General features: G+C 39.7%; 1 protein-coding gene across 3 annotated transcripts in view; it reads left to right on the plus strand.

The window, feature by feature from the left end:
* LOC126424761 (zinc finger protein 37-like) overlaps positions 1–20,684 on the plus strand; it is a 264,776-nt gene that overhangs the window by 100,551 nt on the left and 143,541 nt on the right. For all 3 annotated transcript variants that reach the window (XM_050087505.1, XM_050087504.1, XM_050087506.1), the window contains exons 5-6: positions 1,887–1,955; positions 13,862–13,966. In XM_050087505.1, the coding sequence (XP_049943462.1) occupies positions 1,887–1,955; positions 13,862–13,966 (174 nt within the window). The remainder of the gene's footprint in view (positions 1–1,886; positions 1,956–13,861; positions 13,967–20,684) is intronic.

Raw genomic sequence — 20,684 nt, forward strand, 5'->3', positions numbered from 1 at the left:
ACCACAGGGGAGCCAATGTGGGTTCCTGCTCACATCGGCGTATCAGGGTACGAGGCTGCTGCTGCGAAGGCTGCAGCTCCCCTCTCTCAGCCTACATGTCATTCTGTTCCCTCAGATGATCATGTCACTGTCTGTCAGCATGTAGTATTGCTTTGGAGTGTACAGTGGTCTTTTCTCCATGGGAATAAAGTCCGGGACATTAAACCTCTTCCAATAACATGGTCAACTTCCTCTCGACCCGCACGTCACAAGGAGGTCATTTTAGCCCAGCTGTGTGTACAGTACTGTCAGTTTAGCTACTGCTATTTAATAAGTGGCGACCCGGCCTCATTCTCTGCCTATTGGTCTCTATCCTTGATGGTGTGCACTTTCGGAGCCGGTGCCATTTTTTAACTGTTTACGTTTATGTGAAAGTTTGCTGTCTGCTTTGTCAGATGTTTTAGGGGATGACATGTTCTGTTGATCGCTTCTTACTTTTTATTCACAGCATTGGGCTATGCAAATGCTCACGAAAATGAGGTAAGATTCCAATTTATTAGGGGCTTCCATCAGGTGGTAACTGTGTGAATAAACACAAGCTTTGAATTTCTTTCGATTATAAAGGTGCAGCACAAGAAATCCCCCTTAAAGTAAAAAAGTACGAATTTGAACTTGTTATGCTGACTAATATTAAAAATATACTAAACACCTGGTTATTCTCACTTGCTTATGTTATGATAGCTGTAATTACATGGTTGATGTAGCACTGTTATTTTAGATGTTTCTGATGTAATAACTTGAAGAATAATCATTTTCCCATAGCCAAAGTATCTGCCCTCCAACAACATGTATAGTAGATTTTATGAAGTAGCCTATTTGACACATTATTTGTGTACTGCAATGTTCATTAAAATACGTTATTGACATTATCTTGCTTATACATACTTTAATAAAATCCTTGCTAATAACCAGAGTGTAAGTTATTCATGTTGGTATGTTGTTTGTTAGTAATTTGTCTTAATTTCCTTCTCAGTTGTAAAGGGGGGGGGGGGGGGGGCAAGTAAAAAGTGGCAAATTACATATGAAATTCTGGGAATAATGTTAAGTAAAACTGGAGCAGCAATTCAGTGTTAGTGCAATCCCTCCACACATTTCACTCTTGCACACAAATTCAGACACTTATGCCATTTTTCATCCTTCACCAAAAAAGGCATACTGACAATGCAAAGTAATCTTACCCCTCTTTCAGAGTTCTTGATTGGTGTTACAACTAACACGACAATAAAAATAAATAAATGAAAACAAAATACTGAAACATTCATAACTTTGTACAACTGACATGCTTCGACACATTCTCTCATGTTGTCTCCCGTTCCCTCCAGTATAAACATTTGTTCACAGATACAAGTCAATGGGAATGAACACTGTTGAATTATCTGGAAATGCTCATTCCTTGTGTTTGCTTCCATTCACTCCAGTGTAAACGAGACTTAAGCAGTCAGTCATCCTTCATTCATACGTGGCTGGAATGGAAATAAACTTTAACATGTGGTCTGTGCTAAGTACTGTCAGCCATGCACTTCATTGTCTGCAGAATCTATCTGTAGAATAAGAACAAGGTGGCCATACAAGTATCTTTGGTTGGCAAACTTTGACAGCTGCTATTTGACACCTACCGTAGGTGGACAACATTGTATTAGGCATAAGAAACATAATATTATAACTTCGTTTTTTTTGGGGGGTGGGGGGGGGGGGGTTCTTCTTAGGGCACCAAATTACCTAGAGCTGGCTCTGCACATGTAATTTGTTGCACATCGTAGACGAAACATGGGTGGGGGTCATGATATGACTTAAGTGTGTATACTGACATTGTATCACATCCAAGAGTAACTCAGTGTCCTTTTCAGGGTCTGCAGGAATGGGAGGTGCCTGAATGCCACAGTAGTGCACAGGACCCACTAAGCTTTACTAAAGAGGTGAGTGTGTCTTTATCTTTCTATTCTTCTTATTTTGCTGTGGATAACATTGCATAGCATATAATAGTAATTTATTTGTATGTTTATTTATTTATTTACTTATTTGTTCATTCTAAGTGAACAAAGAAACAGCAGCAGTATGAACAGCAAGAGCTCGGTTGGCAAGGCAGTACTGAGCAAAGAAGGGGTAGTTGAATGATGAACGAAATATGTAGAAAGGCTATACAAGAGAAGTAGATTTCAAGATAATATTATAGACAAAGAAGAGGAAGTAGATGAAGATAAGAGGGTAGATATGATACTGAGAAAAGAATTAGAAAGAACATTGAAAGGCCTGTGTCAAAATGAGACTCGTGGTGTAGATGGCATTCTCTCAGATTGATTGAGCTCCATGGTGCAACTATTCTACCTGGTGTGCCAGATATATGAGACAGGTGAATACCCTTAGATTTAAAGGAGAATGAAATAATTCCAATTCTAAAACTGGCAGGTGCCAATCAGTGTAAATATTACCAACCCGTCAATTTAGTAAGTCATACTGACACTATTTACAGAAGAATGGGGAAACTGGCAGTAGCCAACCTTCAGGAAGATTAGCTTGTTTTCTGGAGACATGTAGGAATACACAGGCAATACTGACCATATGACAGTCATAAGTAACAAATTAAAGGAAGAAGAAACTACATTTATAGCTTTTGTATATTTAGAACAAGCTTTTGGCAATGTTGACTGAAGGTAGCTGGGATGAAATACAGGGAATGAAAACTTAGTGAAAACTTGTACAGAAACTGTACTGAAGTTATGTTAGTCAAGGGATGTGAAAGGGAAGCATTTGTTGAGAAGGAAATGAATCAGGCTTGTAGACTACCTCCAGTGTTTTTCAATCTGTGCATTGATCAAACAATAAATGAAACCAAGGAGAAATTTGAAAGGGGATTGAAGTCCAAGGAGAAGAAATAACATCTTCGAGGTTTGCTAATGACATTGTAATTCCATCAGAGACAACAAAGGACTTGCAAGAGCAGTTGAATGCAGTGGATAGTGTCTTGAAAGGATGTTTTAACATGAATGTCAACAAAAGCAAAAGAAAGGTAATAGATGGTACTCAAATCAAGTAAGATGATGCTGATAAAATTACATTAAGAAAATTGATGATAAAAGTAGTAAATGAGCTTTTCTGTATGGGCAGTAAAGTAACTCATGTCAGCTGAAGTATAAGAAGATAAAGCAGTTCAGACTAGCAGAGAACAGAAGTTTTTGAAATGTCTACAGAATACTGCTGAATATAAGACGGGTTGATCAAATGATTAATGACTAGGATTGGAATTGGGGAAAAAAGAAATTGTGACACATCTTTCCTAATGTCCTAATGGAACAAGGGGGGGGGGGGGGATATGGTGGGAGAGCAAGGCTTAACTACAGTAAGAAAGTTCAAGTGGATGCAGGATGCAGTAGTTACGTAGAGATGAGGTTCGCACAGTTTGGACTGGAGTGGAGAGCTGTGTCATACTAATCTTTGGTCAGAAGGCTATAACAACAAGAACAACAACATATGCATAAAAATCCAGAAAGGATGTAAACTACACCTTGTAGCCGCAAACAGGCCAGATTGATGGCATCAGTGTAGATACGGCAGATCGTACAAACATACCATTCTTTGACCAAAGCACTGAATCTCTTGTGGATGACATAGTAATCAGCATCCTTTGCATAGAGAAACAACTGAAAGAGTTGCAAACAAATAAGTCACCAGGTACAGATGGAATCACAGTTCAGTGTTACAAAGAGTATGCTATGGCATTAGTCCCTTACTTAACTGGAACTTATTGTGAATCTACCTCCTGAAGCAAAGTTCCAAGTGACTGTAAGAAAGCACAGGTGACTCCTGTACATAAGACTGTTAACAGAACAGATCCACAAAATTACATACCAGTATCCATAATATCACTTTACTGCAGAATTCTCGAACACATTCTCAGTTTGAATATAATAAATTTCCTGGAGACTGGAAAGCTTATGTCTGTGAGTCAGTGTGGTTTTTGTAATCATCGCTCACGTAAAACTCAGCTTGCTCTTTTCTTACATGATATACTGTGAACTATGTATGAAGGGCAATGTGCAGATTCTATATTTTTAGATTCTGAAAAAGCATTTGACATGGTTCCATGCTGCAGAAAGTATGAGCATATGGAATAAGTTTCCAGATATGTGAGTCGCTCAAAGACTTCTTAAGTAACAGAACCTGGTATGTTGTCCTTGATGGTGAGTGTTCATCAGAGACAGGTGTATCATCAGGAGTGCTCCAGGGAAGCATTGTCGGCTGATGATGCTGTGATATACAGAATGATGTTGAAGCTGAATGACTGTAGGGTGATACTAAATGACTTGGACAAAATTTCTAGTTGGTGTGGTGAATGGCAGCTTGGTCTAAATGTTTAAAAATGTAAGTTAATGTGGATGAGTAAGGAAAATGAACCCGTAATGTTTGGATACAGCATTGGTAGTGTCCTGCGTGACACAGTCATGTTGTCTAAATATCTGGGCATCACATTGCAAAGTGATTTGAAATGGAAAGAGTATGTGAGGATTGTGGTAGCAAAAGCAAATGGTAGACTTTGGTTTATCGGAGGAAATTTAGTAAAGTGTGGTTCATCTCTAAAGGAGACAGCATATAGGATGCTAATGCAACCTTTTCTTGAGTACTGGTTGAGTGTTTTGGATCTGCAACAGGACAGATTAAAGGAAGACATCAAAGCAGTTCAGAGGTGTTCTTTTCAAGGAACACTATTGAGAAAATGTAGGGAACTGGCATTTGAAGCTTACTGCAGAACAATCTTACTGCCATCGACATACATTTTACATAAGGACTATAAAGATAAGATAGGAGAAAGTGATGTCATATAGAGGCATATGGACAGTTATTTTTCCCTTTCTTTATCTGTATGTTGAACAGGAAAGGAAATGATTGATAGTGTTACAGGATAAGCTCTGCCATACACCATTTGGTGGCTTGTGGAATATGTATGTAGATGCAGATATAATTCAGTACACAAAGCTTTTCATCATCCAACCAATAAAAAACCAGTTTTAAATACTCATTTTGTTAGAGCAAAATCTGTCTATGACAAGGAATGTCTGGATTCAGAGATATAAGAAATATATTTGAGAAGAACAGCTGTAGCAATTGAGATATTAAATTAGCCTTCTGTCAGAAACAAAAACACAGAGATACTCAGCCATCAGCAGATAATTGGCCAGTTAGATTCTTTCCTTTCTTTGGACCTACAAAAAGTCTTGGTGTTCCTGGAATGTATAAAATACCTTGCGAATGTGGTAGCAGTTGCATTGGCCAGACAATAAGGACAATTTCACAAAGCTGCACAGAACACCTACACCGCATTAAATGATATGATTTCAACAGATCTGCTGAATGCAGCCTCACGAACAAACATACACTAAGTGGTCAAAAGTATTTGGACCCCCCCCCCCCCCCCAAAAAAAAAAAAAAAAAAAAAAACATATCATATGTTTTTCATATTGGGTGCATTGTGGTGCCACCTACGGCTAGGTACTCCATATCAGCGACCTCAGTAGTCATTAGACATCGTGAGAGAGCAGAATGGTGTGCCCCGCGGAACTCACGGACTTCAAATGTGGTCAGGTGATTGATTGTCATTTGTGTCATACATCTGTATGCGAGATTTACACACTCCTAAACACCCCTAGGTCCCCTGTTTCCGGTGTGATAGTGAAGTGGAAATGTGAAGGGACACGTACAGCACAAAAGCATACAGGCCGACCTCACGTGCTGACTGACAGAGACTGCCGACAGCTGAAGAGGGTAGTAATGTGTAATAGGCAGACATCTATCCAGACCATCATACAGGAATTCCTAACTGCATCAGGATGCACTGCAAGTACTATGACAGTTAGGTGGGAGGTGAGAAAATTTGGATTTCATGGTCAAGCGGCAGCTCATAAGCGACACACCATGCCAGTAAATGGCAAACGATGCCTCATTTGGTGCGAGTGCAAACATTGGACAACTGAACTGTGGAAAAATGTTGTGTGGAGTGACGAATCACTGTACACAATGTGGTGATCCAATGGCAGGATATGAGTATTGTGAATGCCCGGTGAACGTCATCTGACAGTGTGTGTAGTGCCAACAGTAACATTTGGAGGCGTTGGTGTTATGGTGTGGTCGTGTTTTTCATGGAGGGGCTTGCACCCCTTGTTATTTTGCATGGCCTATCACAGCACAGGCCTACATTGATGTTTTAAGCACCTTCTTGCTTCCCACTGTTGAAGAGCAATTTGGGGATGACAACTATATCTTTCGATACGATCGAACACCTGTTCATAATGCACGGCCTCTGGTGGAGTTGTTGCATGACAATAACATCCCTGTAATGGACTGGCCTGCACAGAGTCCTGACCTGAATCCTATAGTACACATTTGGGATATTTTGGAATGTCAGCTTCGTGCCGGGTCTCACCAACTGACATCGATACCTCTCCTCAGTGCAGCACTCCATGAAGAATGGGCTGCCATTCCCCAAGGAACCTTCCAGCACCTGATAGAATGTATGCCTGCGAGAGTGGAAGCTGTCATCAAGGCTAAGGGTGGGCCAACACCATATTGAATTCCAGTATTAGTGACGGAGGGCACTGTGAAATTGTAAGTCATTTTCAGCTAGGTGTTCGGATACTTCTGGTCACATAGTGTACAATTGTGTTTGACAAAGCAGAAATATTATCCTATCCATCTGTCGATTGTTATTCTGTCAGAAAAAAGCCATCACAGTCAGAATGTGCAACAAAAACTTTAATTGGGGCAATGGCTACACCATTAGTGGTGTTTAGAAACAGGTCCTTGAAGCTCAAAGGCAACAGGAAAATCAATTGATTCTACCACCATATAATGAAATCAGCATCATTGCTAATGTTCTTCAGTGATAGACATTGATGTAATCTCTGGCAGTGTATGGAAGTCCTGTGACTTTCTCATGTCTCCATGACATAATTCAGCCAACTAAGATACTTAATGACCTACTGAAAACTAATCTCTTGACAATCAAGATGGTGGTAATGTCTAAATCGTTAGATTTACAGCTTTAATGTGGCAAGAACTTGTGAAGAGTTTATTCAGTGCACTGATTGATTTGAATTACAAACTTACAGCACTCTTGGGACCCAACAGCCTGCCAATGGCAAAGTGGACCACACACTGAAGCCAGCTGATTGAGATACAGCACTCAAAAGGTGCATAAACACTGCAAAAATGGGGGCACTGGGAGTCCACTGGAAAATGCAGACTGACACGTACAATGTTATTCACAGTAGTGTCATCAACAGTGTCATAGAATGTCGTGCCACTAAGTGAGAAGTGTGTTGAAGCACCGCTATATTCTATGACCCATCGGGTCTGTTGTTCCCTGTGTCCATCGCAGCAAAAATAATTTTCCAGAGAATTTGTTCAAGATGAATTGCTTGAAATGAGCTGTAACCTCTTGATCTGGCAAACACTGGTAAATGTGGGTACCAACTTTGCGATCTGTTTTGACATACACATGCCCCAATAGTTTGGGGTTCCTGAAGACAGTGAATCACAAGTCCGTGTATTGTGTGACACATCAGAAAAGACCTTTGGAGCAGTCCTTTTTAGAGTGCACCACTTCAGACATGGTATCAGTCCACTTAGTTTTCAGCAAAAAGAAGCTAGCTCCCGTGAACAGGATAATTCTTCTATGGCTGGAAGTTCTAGTAACACTCCTTGGTTTGAGACTACAGTATTTTTGTAAGACTATGAGTTATGACTTGAGTCATGTGACAGTGTGCTGCCTATAATCAGTGGAAGGTCTTTGCGTCAAGCAGTGGTATGGAAATACAAAGACTAATGAATCCATCATAGTGGAGACACTGCCCTGGTGCGGAAAACCCAGCCAGTCTGCTCTCTGATGGTATAACTGCAAACTACAGCCTGTTACTAAATGGTTCCATGGGCCATATTGGCAAATACAGAACCGAACACAGTGGCCACAATTTATCCAGACAAAAGACCATCCCGTGCCAGAAAAGAAAAAAAATTAACAGACCAAATCTTCATGGTAAAAACAGCACTCCCTATTTTAATAGCTACACAGTATAGTAACTATTACAAACTGTTGTGAAATACTGGAGGATACTTCATTTCAGACAACAGTTAATGGAAGAAAATAGGACATCTGGAGAACTCACTGCTTTAGACTTGCATGAAGCACGTAATTATTGTATTCAGGTTGTTCAACAATAACATTTCACGGCCAAACTGCATTCTTTGTACAAAAATTTGCATCTGCCATAAAATTATAAGATACCTTGTTTGAGGCCATTCTCGGATAATGGTCTCGTTTGTCTCAGTGGATACCTGCATTTGCAGAACTACCCAGAGATAGACACCATCCAGTACTTCTTGATGGACTGCATCATTTCACCTGCTTACTGAAGCAGCAGACTCGCATTCACCTGCATCACATTATAGTAAACAGAGTGTTATCTGAATTGAGATAAGAACTCTGGATTCTTAGAGCTTAACAAGCAAATGAACATGTTCTATACAGGTGCCTACTCTGCAAGGTGGTGAAGGTTCACTTAGCGCTACAAACAGAGGTTCCATTATAAGCTGAATGTGTCTTACCAGTGAAACAATTTGAAGTTACTGGCCCATTGTACATCAGCCTTTGTTGGCCCGTCATACCTCAGCCAAGGATATATTATGAAGGAGGCATGTATTGATCTATTTGCATGCCGTACAACGTGCGCCTTGCACCTGCAACTGTGCTCAGATATGTCAACAAATATTTGTGGGAAGATCAGGAATGCCCTGCACAATTTACACTGAAAATGTTAGTACCTGCCATCTCATGCACACATAGCTGAAAGAGCTCTGGCAGGCTCTCGTGCAAGCAATATATATGATTACCTTACTCACCGAGCTATCAAATGAAAATTCATCGCCCAAAAGTGCCTTGGTGGGGAGGGTGATGGGAATGGATGGTAGGATCTGATAAACTCTTCCTGAGGAAAGTGTTAGAATGGTTGCAGGTGGATGAAGGAAGTCTCAACACAATCCAGGTCATCATAGAAGCAGCACTAAATTCGAGACCAATTACTTGAGGGGCAGAGGAATCTGAACCACTGACACTTGCCCATTTCTGTGTAAATGATCAACTAATGACACTGCTCACAGGTCCAGAACCACCAGTTAGAAGGGAGTTGTTCAAAGAGTTTCAGTGACAGCAGAAGGTGGTAGAACGTTTCTGGACCAGGTGGAAGAAAGAGTACCTAATGCCGGTCAAAATCTTCGATGAAACTCACTGAGCGAGGATGGTTCAGGAAGGCACCAGATGGGGTGATGTCACTCTCCTACAGAAGGATGTTTGTATATACACCATGTTGAGGAAAACCAAGATAGATCTTGATGAGGGAAGAGATGGGAAGATATGAATGAATTTTGGAAGGGTCCATAAGCTTGTGTCCCGTTCAACTGATAAACGCTCTAGAAGTTAATCGGGGTTGGGAGGATGTTGAAACTTGATATTTGTAAGTTATAGACACTCAGACAGTATTAATTACCTCTGACTTGATCTGCATTCTATACTCAAAGTTGTATGTCCCTTTTGTAATAAATAAATAAATAAATAAATAAATGTTGTATTGAAACCATAACGTTGTGGGTTCATAATACCAGAATTAGGATGCGAAACATTAGGCACAGAAACATGCCTTTGACCATGGCCTAATGCCCATACAATTGAAATCATCAACAGTATTTCAGTTACTTTAAATTTAGTCATGATCTTTAAACCTTTCCATATCATTTGTGATTTAACATATCACCCTGTCAGACTGATTTGTAGCTCTGTATCTCTCTAACTGATGAATGATGTTCATGATAGATGAAACCATGTAATAGTTTAGTAGTTATTAATAGAAAACATTTTTGTGGGTTGTTGTCATCTGTTTTGCATGTAATGCTTATACGGATGGATACCATGCATCTTCAAAGTGGGACAGTGATTGCAGTTCTTCCACAAGTTGTGGCACCTGCATGGGGCTTTTATTTGTTCCACGATTTGGCATCCCAGCTTGGAGTAGCTTGGTGCACCACCGAGTAAGCAGCATGACAATGCTGATTGACATCACAGCATGACAGAAGAACTCTAGAGAACTGTTAAAAATGTCAGAATCTAATGGTATTGTCTCGAACTGTACGTATGAGCAATATTTCCATGTTGTAATACAATAAATGATTGTACATTGAGATGCAATATAAGCATTTTTTAAAAATAATAGTACATTGTAGTCTTGTGCAGAGTGTTGAAAACTGGTGAAGTTATCAACTTTCAGCAAAGGCATGACTGCACCTTCTAGTAGTTTTACCCTCTTAGTAAACAAAACATGTTTACATCTTACTGAACACAGTCACTACACAAATCAGTATTGTGAATTTGAATGTTTTATTACCATGCATACAAAAGACAGTAGCAGATATTAAGCAATTTTTTTCTGACCCCTCTGAAGAATGTGCAAATACAATAATTTTTTTAAATTTTTGTATCAAAAACTTACGATTAAAACAGAATGCAAGGTTCAATTCACCTGTTTTGACTTACTGCACTTCTCGTTCAGTGGGAGCAAGTTAGGACCTCCACGGGATTGGTACGAAATATCCTGCTGCAGAAAACTTGTTGGTTGACATCTGTTGCTGGGTGAGAGACCTCAAAAGCCAAAAGAAAAAATATATATTCTCCCCCTTTTTTGTGTGTATGCTACAGTGTCACCTACTGCTGCACATACTGCTGTATCCGTTACTGCCAACCAATACGATGCTGTGTTTACATTCTCTCAAGGGTAAATGCACTGTTATGTGCTGTTGTGTGACATTCCATCAACATCCAGGTGACTTGCTGTTAAATAGTACAGATATTTGGGGGGCATGTTAACTGACAATGGGGTGAGTGAAAAAGAAATAAGATCATGAATTGCAATGGCAAAGCAAGCTTTTCAGAAAAAGAAAGGTTTATTAACATTAATTTGGATGTCTTATTACCATGTATTCAATACATATTAGCAGATCTTAAGCGTTTTTTATATAATTTCTAATGTTGCAGAAAATTTGGGACAGAATTTAAAAAAAATTGGTTAATTGCTTCACGTGGAGTGTTTTTCTTCATGTTGTGGAAGCTGGACAATCAACGAAATAGACGGAATTGACGTATTTAAGATGTGGATTTGGAGGAGAGTGGAGACTATAAAATTGGTGAACAAAGCTGAACAATAGTGAAATACAGAGTTGTCCAAAAATATGTTACCCTTATATGGGATTAACTTTTATTTCATTATTTATTATTATTTTATTCTTATTTTATTTTGCTTTAATATAAAAGTTCACACTCCACGAACACAAGTCCAAATGAAATTAGTGCACTTCTTCGACCTATATTCATTGGTTCTAAATGCATGTGTAGTCCTTTCACTATACAAGCCATAGTGCTTTCAGATTTTTCCCTAGGTGTAGAGTGGACAGCTTGTGTTATGTGTTCTTTATGGTCATTAATGTCAGTAGGCCTTGCACCATACACATTTTCTTTCACCATTCCTCATAACCAGGAATCATACGAAGTCAGATCAGGTGAGTGGGGCAGCCATGCCAAAGGTCCACCTCTTCCTATCCAGTGTCTACCAGATATTTCATCTTGATAATGTCGAGCATCTAAGAAATAATTTGGTGGTGCACCATCTTGCTGGAAGTAACATAATGTTATGATTGTAAGGGAAAGATTATCAACAGTAAAATTCTGCGATATATCCAGGTAAGAATCTTCTGTTGTGGTCTGATCATTAAATAAATATGCACCAAGTACATCAAACCTAAAAATACTGCACCATATGTTAAACTTTTGGATAGGATTGAGTGTGCTCTCTTAGTTCATGGGGATTGTCTGCTCTCCAAATGACTGAGTTGTGGTTATTCACATTGTCATAGACATGAAATGTGGCATCATTTATCATAAAGAGCACAACATTAGACTCCGCGAGTATCATTTCTCATAACACTTCTGCAGCTTATACATGAGCAGTTTTATCAGTGTCAGGTAGGGCTTGTGTCATTGGAATGTTGTACAGCTTCACTCCCATTTCAAGCTGGAGAATTCTTAAGACATTTGTCCATGAGATTCCTGTTTCTGATGCTTATCTTGTACATGACTTTCCTTGACTCCTAATCATTCTGTCTAAAACATTTACAACATTATTTTCCAGCCAAATCCTTTTTGGGTGTCCACTGTTTCCTTTACAGTCACTAGTCACAGACTCGAAGTGCACAAATTTCTCATGCAGTCGATGGGCAGTAAAGTGGCTTTGTGGCTTTGAGGATCATTATGAAACTGTTGCTGCAATATCTTTTTTACTATTGAGGGTGACCCGGACATGTCCATCTGGTTGGTTTTATATGAAACAGAGAATGGGAAAGAAAGGAAAGGGATGGGCAGGAATTTTGACTTTCAGCTGCACAGGGCAGTGTGATAGTGCAATGGCAAAAGTTGAAAATTTGTGCTGGACTTGGACTTTAAAATGGATTTATCGCTTCTCGTGAGTTGTTGCCTTGACTGCTTCAACCATATGGACACAGTCCCAAATCAAGTCAAATTTCCAGCTTATCACATGCTGCACTGTATCATCCCTCATCCATTAATCCCCTGCTCGCAAATTATGTAGAAGCTCAAATGATATTAGTGCATCCGCAGTGAAATGAGTGTTGATTGTCTCACACTTTTACAGAAATGTATATATTTGAGTGGTGTCTTGTTATGTACCAGCCGCATCATCATGAGTGGCATCTGTTCTGGTGGACATGTCTGACAGATCAGACATCTCTCAAATATATACATTTATGTAAGAGCGTGATGAACTCTCGATCCTTGTTTCAGTTTGGATGCACTATCATCATCTGAACTCCTGTGGGAATCAGTAATTTGTGAGTAGGGGTTAGAGGGCAAGGGACATTGCATTGCAATGCGTGATAAGTTGAACATTTGAGTTTGTCAGGGATTGTATCCAGATAGCCAAAGTGGTTAAGGCAACTGCTCATGAGAAGCTAGAGTTCGAGTTCCAGTAAGGAACAAATTTTCAACTTTCACTATTGCATTCCACAATACCCTATAGGGCTGGAATTCACGAATTTCCCCCACTCCTTTCCTTTCTTTCCCCATTCTCTATTTCATATAAATGTGTGCACCAGCAATGTCGTCATGAGTGGTGTCTGTTCTATTGGACATGTACAACAGAAGAGGCACCACTCAAATATATACTTCATATTGGTGGTAACAACTTTTTGGTAATCCGTGTACTGCTAAGAGTAAAGGAAGAAAGACCTCTCCTAAACCTGGTTAAGAAAAGGGAACATGACTGGATGGGACGTACACTATGAGGGAAAGGAATTCGAACAACAGCTATTGAAGTACAGTGGAAAGACAGAACAACATAGTAAGGAGAATCCCAAAAATGCTGGATGAAATGAAAAGAATAAGAGATTACACTATAGAACAGTTGGCCTGGAACAGGATCAAATGGGGACAGCAGTATTGCTGGGAATGTGCCAATAGACAGTACACTGTATGATGAAGATAATGATAATAATAATAAACTGTAGTGGTTTTACATTTCAGCAGCAGTGTTGTTCAATACATTTGTTATATGATGCTTGTACAGTAGCATATTCATAGCAGGAATCACTTCCTCAAAGGCATTTGTTAGACTGAAACCAAAGGAAGCGGTCTCATTATTTTTCTGTAATTTTGCTTGAAAGTGTGTTTTGTATCTTCTCTCTTGTCTTATGTAGCATTTTCTTTCAACTGTTTCAGGAATGTTCACCTTCAGAAGATTATCTTGGGCCTGTCACATACAATATTGTTAAAACAGAGAATGAAGAAGATGAAGAGGAGGCAGCGAGCGAGGATGATGGACAGGTGAGTTTTTTTCCCTGTGTCTTGTCTGCCACTGGTGTGTTGGTTACAGATATTTACATAAGAGCTCTGACAACCATCCACACAAAATAGAGGTGTCATGAAAACTCTCATCAACAGAGCCAAAAGAATTTGCACACCAGGACACGTACATGGTAAACTGAAACATCTGAAGCAGACATTCCAGAAAAATGACTATTCAGGAAAGGAGTAAATAGAACTCTGACACCAAATAAAAGTCCTAGGGACAATGATAAAAAAATGCATCTTATTAGATCAGTAAGATTTTACAGAAACATAATGCCAGACCAGTTTTCAGATCAACAAAGAAAATCTGTCAAGCCCTCAGATCTGTAAAAGATAAACTTCTTCCTCTACTGGTGTCCAGGGTATATAAGATTCCCTGTACAAGGATATCCTGAAAAGTAATCCCTCTGATTTTTGTATGTGAAAACCCTTGCAGCTTTTTAAATGAAACACAATTTATTAACCTTATACATCTGTATTCTTCATGTTAACATACTTATTTCTCAGCATAGTCACCCTGTTGACAAACACGTTTGTCACAACAAAAACCAATTTGTTGACACCGTCATTGTAGAATTTTTGACTTTGTTGATGGACCCACAATCTCACCTCTGCTTGCACTGCATCATTACTATCAAAGTGAAGTCCTTGAAAGTGTTCTTTAAGTTTTGGAAACAGGTGAATACTGGATGGAGCCAAGTCTGGACAGTTATGGAAGATGAAACTTCCTGGCAGATTAAAACTGTGTGCCGGACCGAGACTCAAACTCGGGACCTTTGCCTTTCGCAGGCAAGTGCTCTACCAACTGAGCTACCCAAGCACGACTCACGCCTCGTCCTCACAGGTTTACTTCTGCCAGTACCTCGTCTCCTACCTTCCAAACTTTACAGAAGCTCTCCTGCGAACCTTGCATAACTAGCACTCCTGAAAGAAAGGATATTGTGGAGACATGGCTTAGCCACAGCCTGGGGGATATCCTTTCTTTCAGGAGTGCTAGTTCTGCAAGGTTCGCAGGAGAGCTTCTGTAAAGTCTGGAAGGTAGGAGACGAGGTACTGGCAGAAGTAGAGCTGTGAGGACAGGACGTGAGTCGTGCTTGGGTAGCTCAGATGGTAGAGCACTTGCCCGCGAAAGTCAAAGGTCCCGATTTCGAGTCTCGGTCCGGCACACAGTTTTAATCTGCCAGGAAGTTTCATATCAGCGCAACTCCGCTGCAGAGTGAAAATCTCATTCTGGAGTAATGGTAGATGTTTGAAGACAGTGAACCCAATGCAATGGATTGTTGCAGATGTCGCAGCACTTGTGTGTGGTCTGGCATTGTCATGCCGAGGGAGAGAGTACTCCCCTGTGTGAGCAAACAATTTGAATTTGAAACTACATCTACATCGGTTATCTGCAAACTGCCACGAGAGCATGGCAGAGGCTACATTCCATTGTACCAGCTATTAGAGTTTCACCCCATTCCATTCACGTATGAAGCATGGGAAGAATGATTGTTTGACAGCCTCTGTGCATGCAGTAATTATTCCAGTCTTATCCTCATGATCCCTAAGTGAGCGATACATAGGGGATTGTAGTGTATTCGTGGAGTGATTTACAACTGGCTGCTTTATCCACTACTGAGCCTATGTGATCATTCTATTTAAGCAGCTTCTTTCAAACGGTATGTCATTGTAGATAACTGCATCATCTGCAAAAATTCAGATGTTGTTGTTCATATGGTATGATAGGTCATTAATATACGACATAAACAGCAATGGTCTCAAAACACTTCCCTGGGTTACATCCAAAGTTACTTCTACATCTGACAATGGCTCTCCATCCAAGATAACATGCTGCATCCTGCCTGCTAAAAAGTCCTCAGTCCAATCACAAATTTCACTTGATACCCTATATGATCACACTTTTGACAGTAAGTGTGGGTGTGGTACTGAGTCAAATGCTTCTTGGAAATCAAGAAACGCTGCATCTACCTGACTACACTGATCCAAAGCTTTGAGTATGTCATGTGGGAAAAGTGCAGGTTGGATTTCACGTGATTGATATTTTTGAAATCCATGCTGGTTGGCATTGAGGAGTCATTCTGTTCAAGATGCCTCATTATGTTTGAGCTCAAAATATTTTCTAAGATTCTACAACAAATCGATGGTAGTTTTTGGATAACTTCTACTACCCTTCTTGTAGATGGGTGTGACCTGTGCTTTTTTCCAAGAACTGGGCATGGTTTTTTTGTTCAAGGGTTCTACGATAGATTATAGTTAGGAGAGGGGCTAACTGTGCCATAAATTCAGTGTAGAATCTGATGAAATTCCATCGGTCCCTTGGAGCTTTGTTCAATTGTAACAATTTCAGCTGTTTCTAAACACCACTGAATCTAATATTTATTTCATTCATCTTTTCAGTGGTACGAGGATTAAAGTGAGGCAATTCTCCTTGATAACAACACACTGTTTCTCACTCACTGACGTGGTTATGTTACACACTATCACGTTACATGCTGCAATTCAGAACCATCTAGCAGAAGAGGGTTACAATTTGCGTCAGCGAAGCAGGAATGTCAACCAACTAATATGCATGACATGGTGTACCTCTACCAACGTGGACAACATAATAAAAAAATTGTAGGTATTACTTTTCAGCATGCCATCATAAGTTTCCTACATTAGAACAAAAAAGAGAAGCATGAATATACATCTGCAGGAACACAAAAACCTTTGCCGACAAGGGAAAGCTGTAATAGCGTACGCTCTTCAGTTAAGGAACCATGAAGTGAAGTTCTTCAGTATCAAAATTTTATCTACAATAATGAACTATGATCTACACCTATATAGAGAAATCATCAAAATATATACAAGGCGTGACTGAAAAGTAGCAGGAGTTTTTTTAATTTTGCAAGCTTTCTTAGAAGTAGATACCTTAGGGGTTGCGAAGCAACTCAAATCGCTTGATACGGGCAAGTCTTCAGGTCCAGATTGTATACCGATTAGGTTCCTTTCAGATTACGCTGATACAATAGCTCCCTACTTAGCAATCATATACAACCGCTCGCTCACCGATAGATCTGTACCTACAGATTGGAAAATTGCGCAGGTCGCACGAGTGTTTAAGAAGAGTAGAAGGAGTAATCCATCGAACTACAGACCTATATCATTGACGTCGGTTTGCAGTAGCATTTTGGATCATTTACTGTATTCAAACATTATGAATCACCTCGAAGGGAACGATGTATTGATACGTAATCAGCATGGTTTCAGAAAACGTCGTTCTTGTGCAACGCAGCTAGCTCTTTATTCGCACGAAGTAATGGCCGCTATCGACAGGGATCTCAAGTTGATTCCGTATTTCTAGATTTCCGGAAAGCTTTTGACACCGTTCCTCACAAGCGACTTCTAATCAAGCTACGGGCCTATGGGGTATCGTCTCAGTTGTGCGACTGGATTCGTGATGTCCTGTCAGGAAGGTCGCAGTTCGTAGTAATAGATGGCAAATCATCGAGTAAAACTGAAGTGATATCAGGTGTTCCCCAGGGAAGCATCCTGGTACCTCTGCTGCTACTGATCTATATAAATGACCTGGGTGACAATCTGAGCAGTTCTCTAAGGTTGTTCGCAGATGATGCTGTAATTTACTGTCTAGTAAGGTCATCCGAAGACCAGTATCTGTTGCAAAGCGATTTAGAAAAGATTGCTGTATGGTGTGGCAGGTGGCAGTTGACGCTAAATAATGAAAAGTGTGAGGTGATCCACATTAGTTCCAAAAGAAATCCATTGGAATTCGATTATTCGATAAATAGTACAATTCTCAAGGCTGTCAATTCAACTAAGTACCTGGGTGTTAAAATTACGAACAACTTCAGTTGGAAAGACCACATAGATAATATTGTGGGGAAGGTGAGCCAAAGTTTGCATTTCATTGGCAGGACACTTAGAAGATGCAACAAGTCCACTAAAGAGACAGCTTACACTACACTCGTTCGCCCTCTGTTAGAATATTGCTACGCGGTGTGGGATCCTTACCAGGTGGGATTGACGGAGGACATCAAAAGGGTGCAAAAAAGGGCAGTTCGTTTTGTATTATCACGTAATAGGGGAGAGAGCGTGGCAGATATGATACGCGAGTTGGGATGGACGTCATTAAAGCAAAGATGTTTTTCGGCGCGGCGAGATCTATTTACGAAATTTCAGTCACCAACTTTCTCTTCCGAATGCAAAAATATTTTGTTGAGCCCAACCTACATAGGTAGGAATGATCATCAAAGTAAAATAAGAGAAATCATAGCTTGGACAGAAAGGTTTAGGTGTTCGTTTTTTCCGCGCGCTGTTCGGGAGTGGAATGGTAGAGAGATAGTATGATTGTGATTCAATGAACCCTCTGCCAAACACTTAAATGTGAATTGCAGAGTAATCATGTAGGTGTAGATATATCAGATTTCAATTTTTTTTTCTTTTTTTTTTGTACAAAATTAGCTGATGTATGTTTGCATTTTCAGCTGTTTTGAATACTTAGTTTATTGTTGACAGTCAAACAGGTTATATGTGTTTTCGAGTGCTCGGCGAATTTTTCCTTTCCTGAAAGAAGGATCAAAAAATTTTTATTAAATTTTGGTTGAAGGATGGAATAAAATGCAGCACCATATTCAAAAGGTTGAATGTTGCTTTTGGCACATGTGCTATGAGGAAGACAAGAGTTGATGAGTGGTAGAAATGTTTCAAGTAGGGTCCAGAAGATGACAACTGACCTGGATGCCCTAGCACATGAGTTATGATAACAGCGTTGAAGTGGAAAGAAAATGGTTTTGGAAATTTGTTGCATCACCATCGGAGAGGTTGCTGATGTTGTCAGCATATCCTCTACTTAGGCCAAGCAATTTTTTCAGACATTTTAGGCATGAAATGCATAGCAGCAAAGTTTTGGTGAATTTTGACCTAAAATGATGTCGCATAGACGTCATTCAGGAATTGATGAATGAAGTGGAGAATGACCCAGAACTTCTTTAGAAGGTTATAACAGGTGACAAAACATGGGTATACGGGTACGACGTCAAAATCAAGACTCAGTGTTGTCAACGGAAACAAACGCTGAAAAATATTAAACAAGTTTAATCACATGTGAAAGAGGTTCTTACTGTTTTTTTAGATTACAACAGGATAATGTGTCATGAGTTCCAGCTTTTCAGTTGTATTGTTTATAAGTTATATGCTATTTGCATGAAGCAAACTGAAGAAAATGACCAGAATTGTGGGAAAACCACTCATGATAATACTCCTACTCTCACCTCAATACTTTTTTGTGACTTTTTTGCCAAAAAACAAAACAGTTGTATGAGACTGAAGAGAACCATGAAACTACGTTATTTTGCCACCATTGATAAGATAAAAACAGAATTGCTTAAGAAGTTGAACACCGTAATGAAAAGCGAGTTCCAGAAGTGCTCCAATATTGGGAAAAGTGTTGGCACAGGTGTTATATCTGAGGGGGACTACTCTGAAGAAGGGGACAAAGTTGATGTTGATCAATAAATAAAGATTCTTTAAAAAAGAAAAAAAATCGTATTACTTTGTGATCGCACCTCGTATAAACATAGGGCTGATTATAACAGTAAAAAAGAAGCCATGAAACTTCGCACTCGGAAGAGAAAGTTGGTGACTGAAATTTCGTAAATAGATCTCGCCGCGCCGAAAAACATCTTTGCTTTAATGACGTCCATCCCAACTTGCGTATCATATCTGCCACACTCTCCCCTATTACGTGATAATACAAAATGAACTGCCCTTTTTTGCACCCTTTCGATGTCTTCCGTCAATCCCACCTGGTAAGGATCCCACACCGCATAGCAATATTCTACGAGAGGGCCAACAAGTGTAGTGTAAGCTGTCTCTTTAGTGGACTTGTTGCATCTTCTAAGTGTCCTGCCAATGAAATGCAAACTTTGGCTCACCTTCCCCACAATATTATCTATGTGGTCAACAGCAGCTCTACAGAATTGATTGACAAATTTTATCTTTAAAAAGGATTTTCTCTTCTGATCATTCCTCCTTTTTATGGTATTTATTTCACCCTCTGACATCTCACCCATCAGTCAGCAAGCTCAGGAGAACCAGGAGCGTGTATGACAATGTCCAGCACAACTCTGGACAAAACATAAGGAACAAAAGTTTCATGGATCACAACTGTATATCGTGGAAGACTCACCAGAAACTGAAATAGAAGGAGATCAAGCTTTGTATCAAGTAATTACCTGTAGAACATTAGATTTGCTTGTGAACCATATGGAAAAATTAGTTTAGTGGGAGGACTTTTAACAAGAAGAAGAGGCACCAGTCGGTTCTGTCTACTGCTTATGTAGGTGTATATGTGGGGTGTGTCCCATCTTCTTACAGCAGATAGTACTGGTCCAAACTAGGGAAAAAAGCTCAATAGACATGTGTCTGGAAACAAATACGTGTTGAGATATGGGTCATTCTACATGTTCTATTTTCAGGAATGTTCACCTTCAAAAGTTTTTGTTGGGCCTAGCACCCAACTGGCTCATTACTCGCACGAAGTAATGAGTGATTTTTACAGGGGTCTCAAGTTGATTACGTTGCTGAGTCTACTTTGAGTTACAAAAAACACAAATAACACGGAAATATCACTGGAACAATGGGTAGATCATAATAAATATTTAATGGACAGAATAATGATTAAAAATAATTA

Source organism: Schistocerca serialis, chromosome 10 (genome assembly GCF_023864345.2).
Source record: "Schistocerca serialis cubense isolate TAMUIC-IGC-003099 chromosome 10, iqSchSeri2.2, whole genome shotgun sequence".
NCBI classification, from domain to species: domain Eukaryota; kingdom Metazoa; phylum Arthropoda; class Insecta; order Orthoptera; family Acrididae; genus Schistocerca; species Schistocerca serialis.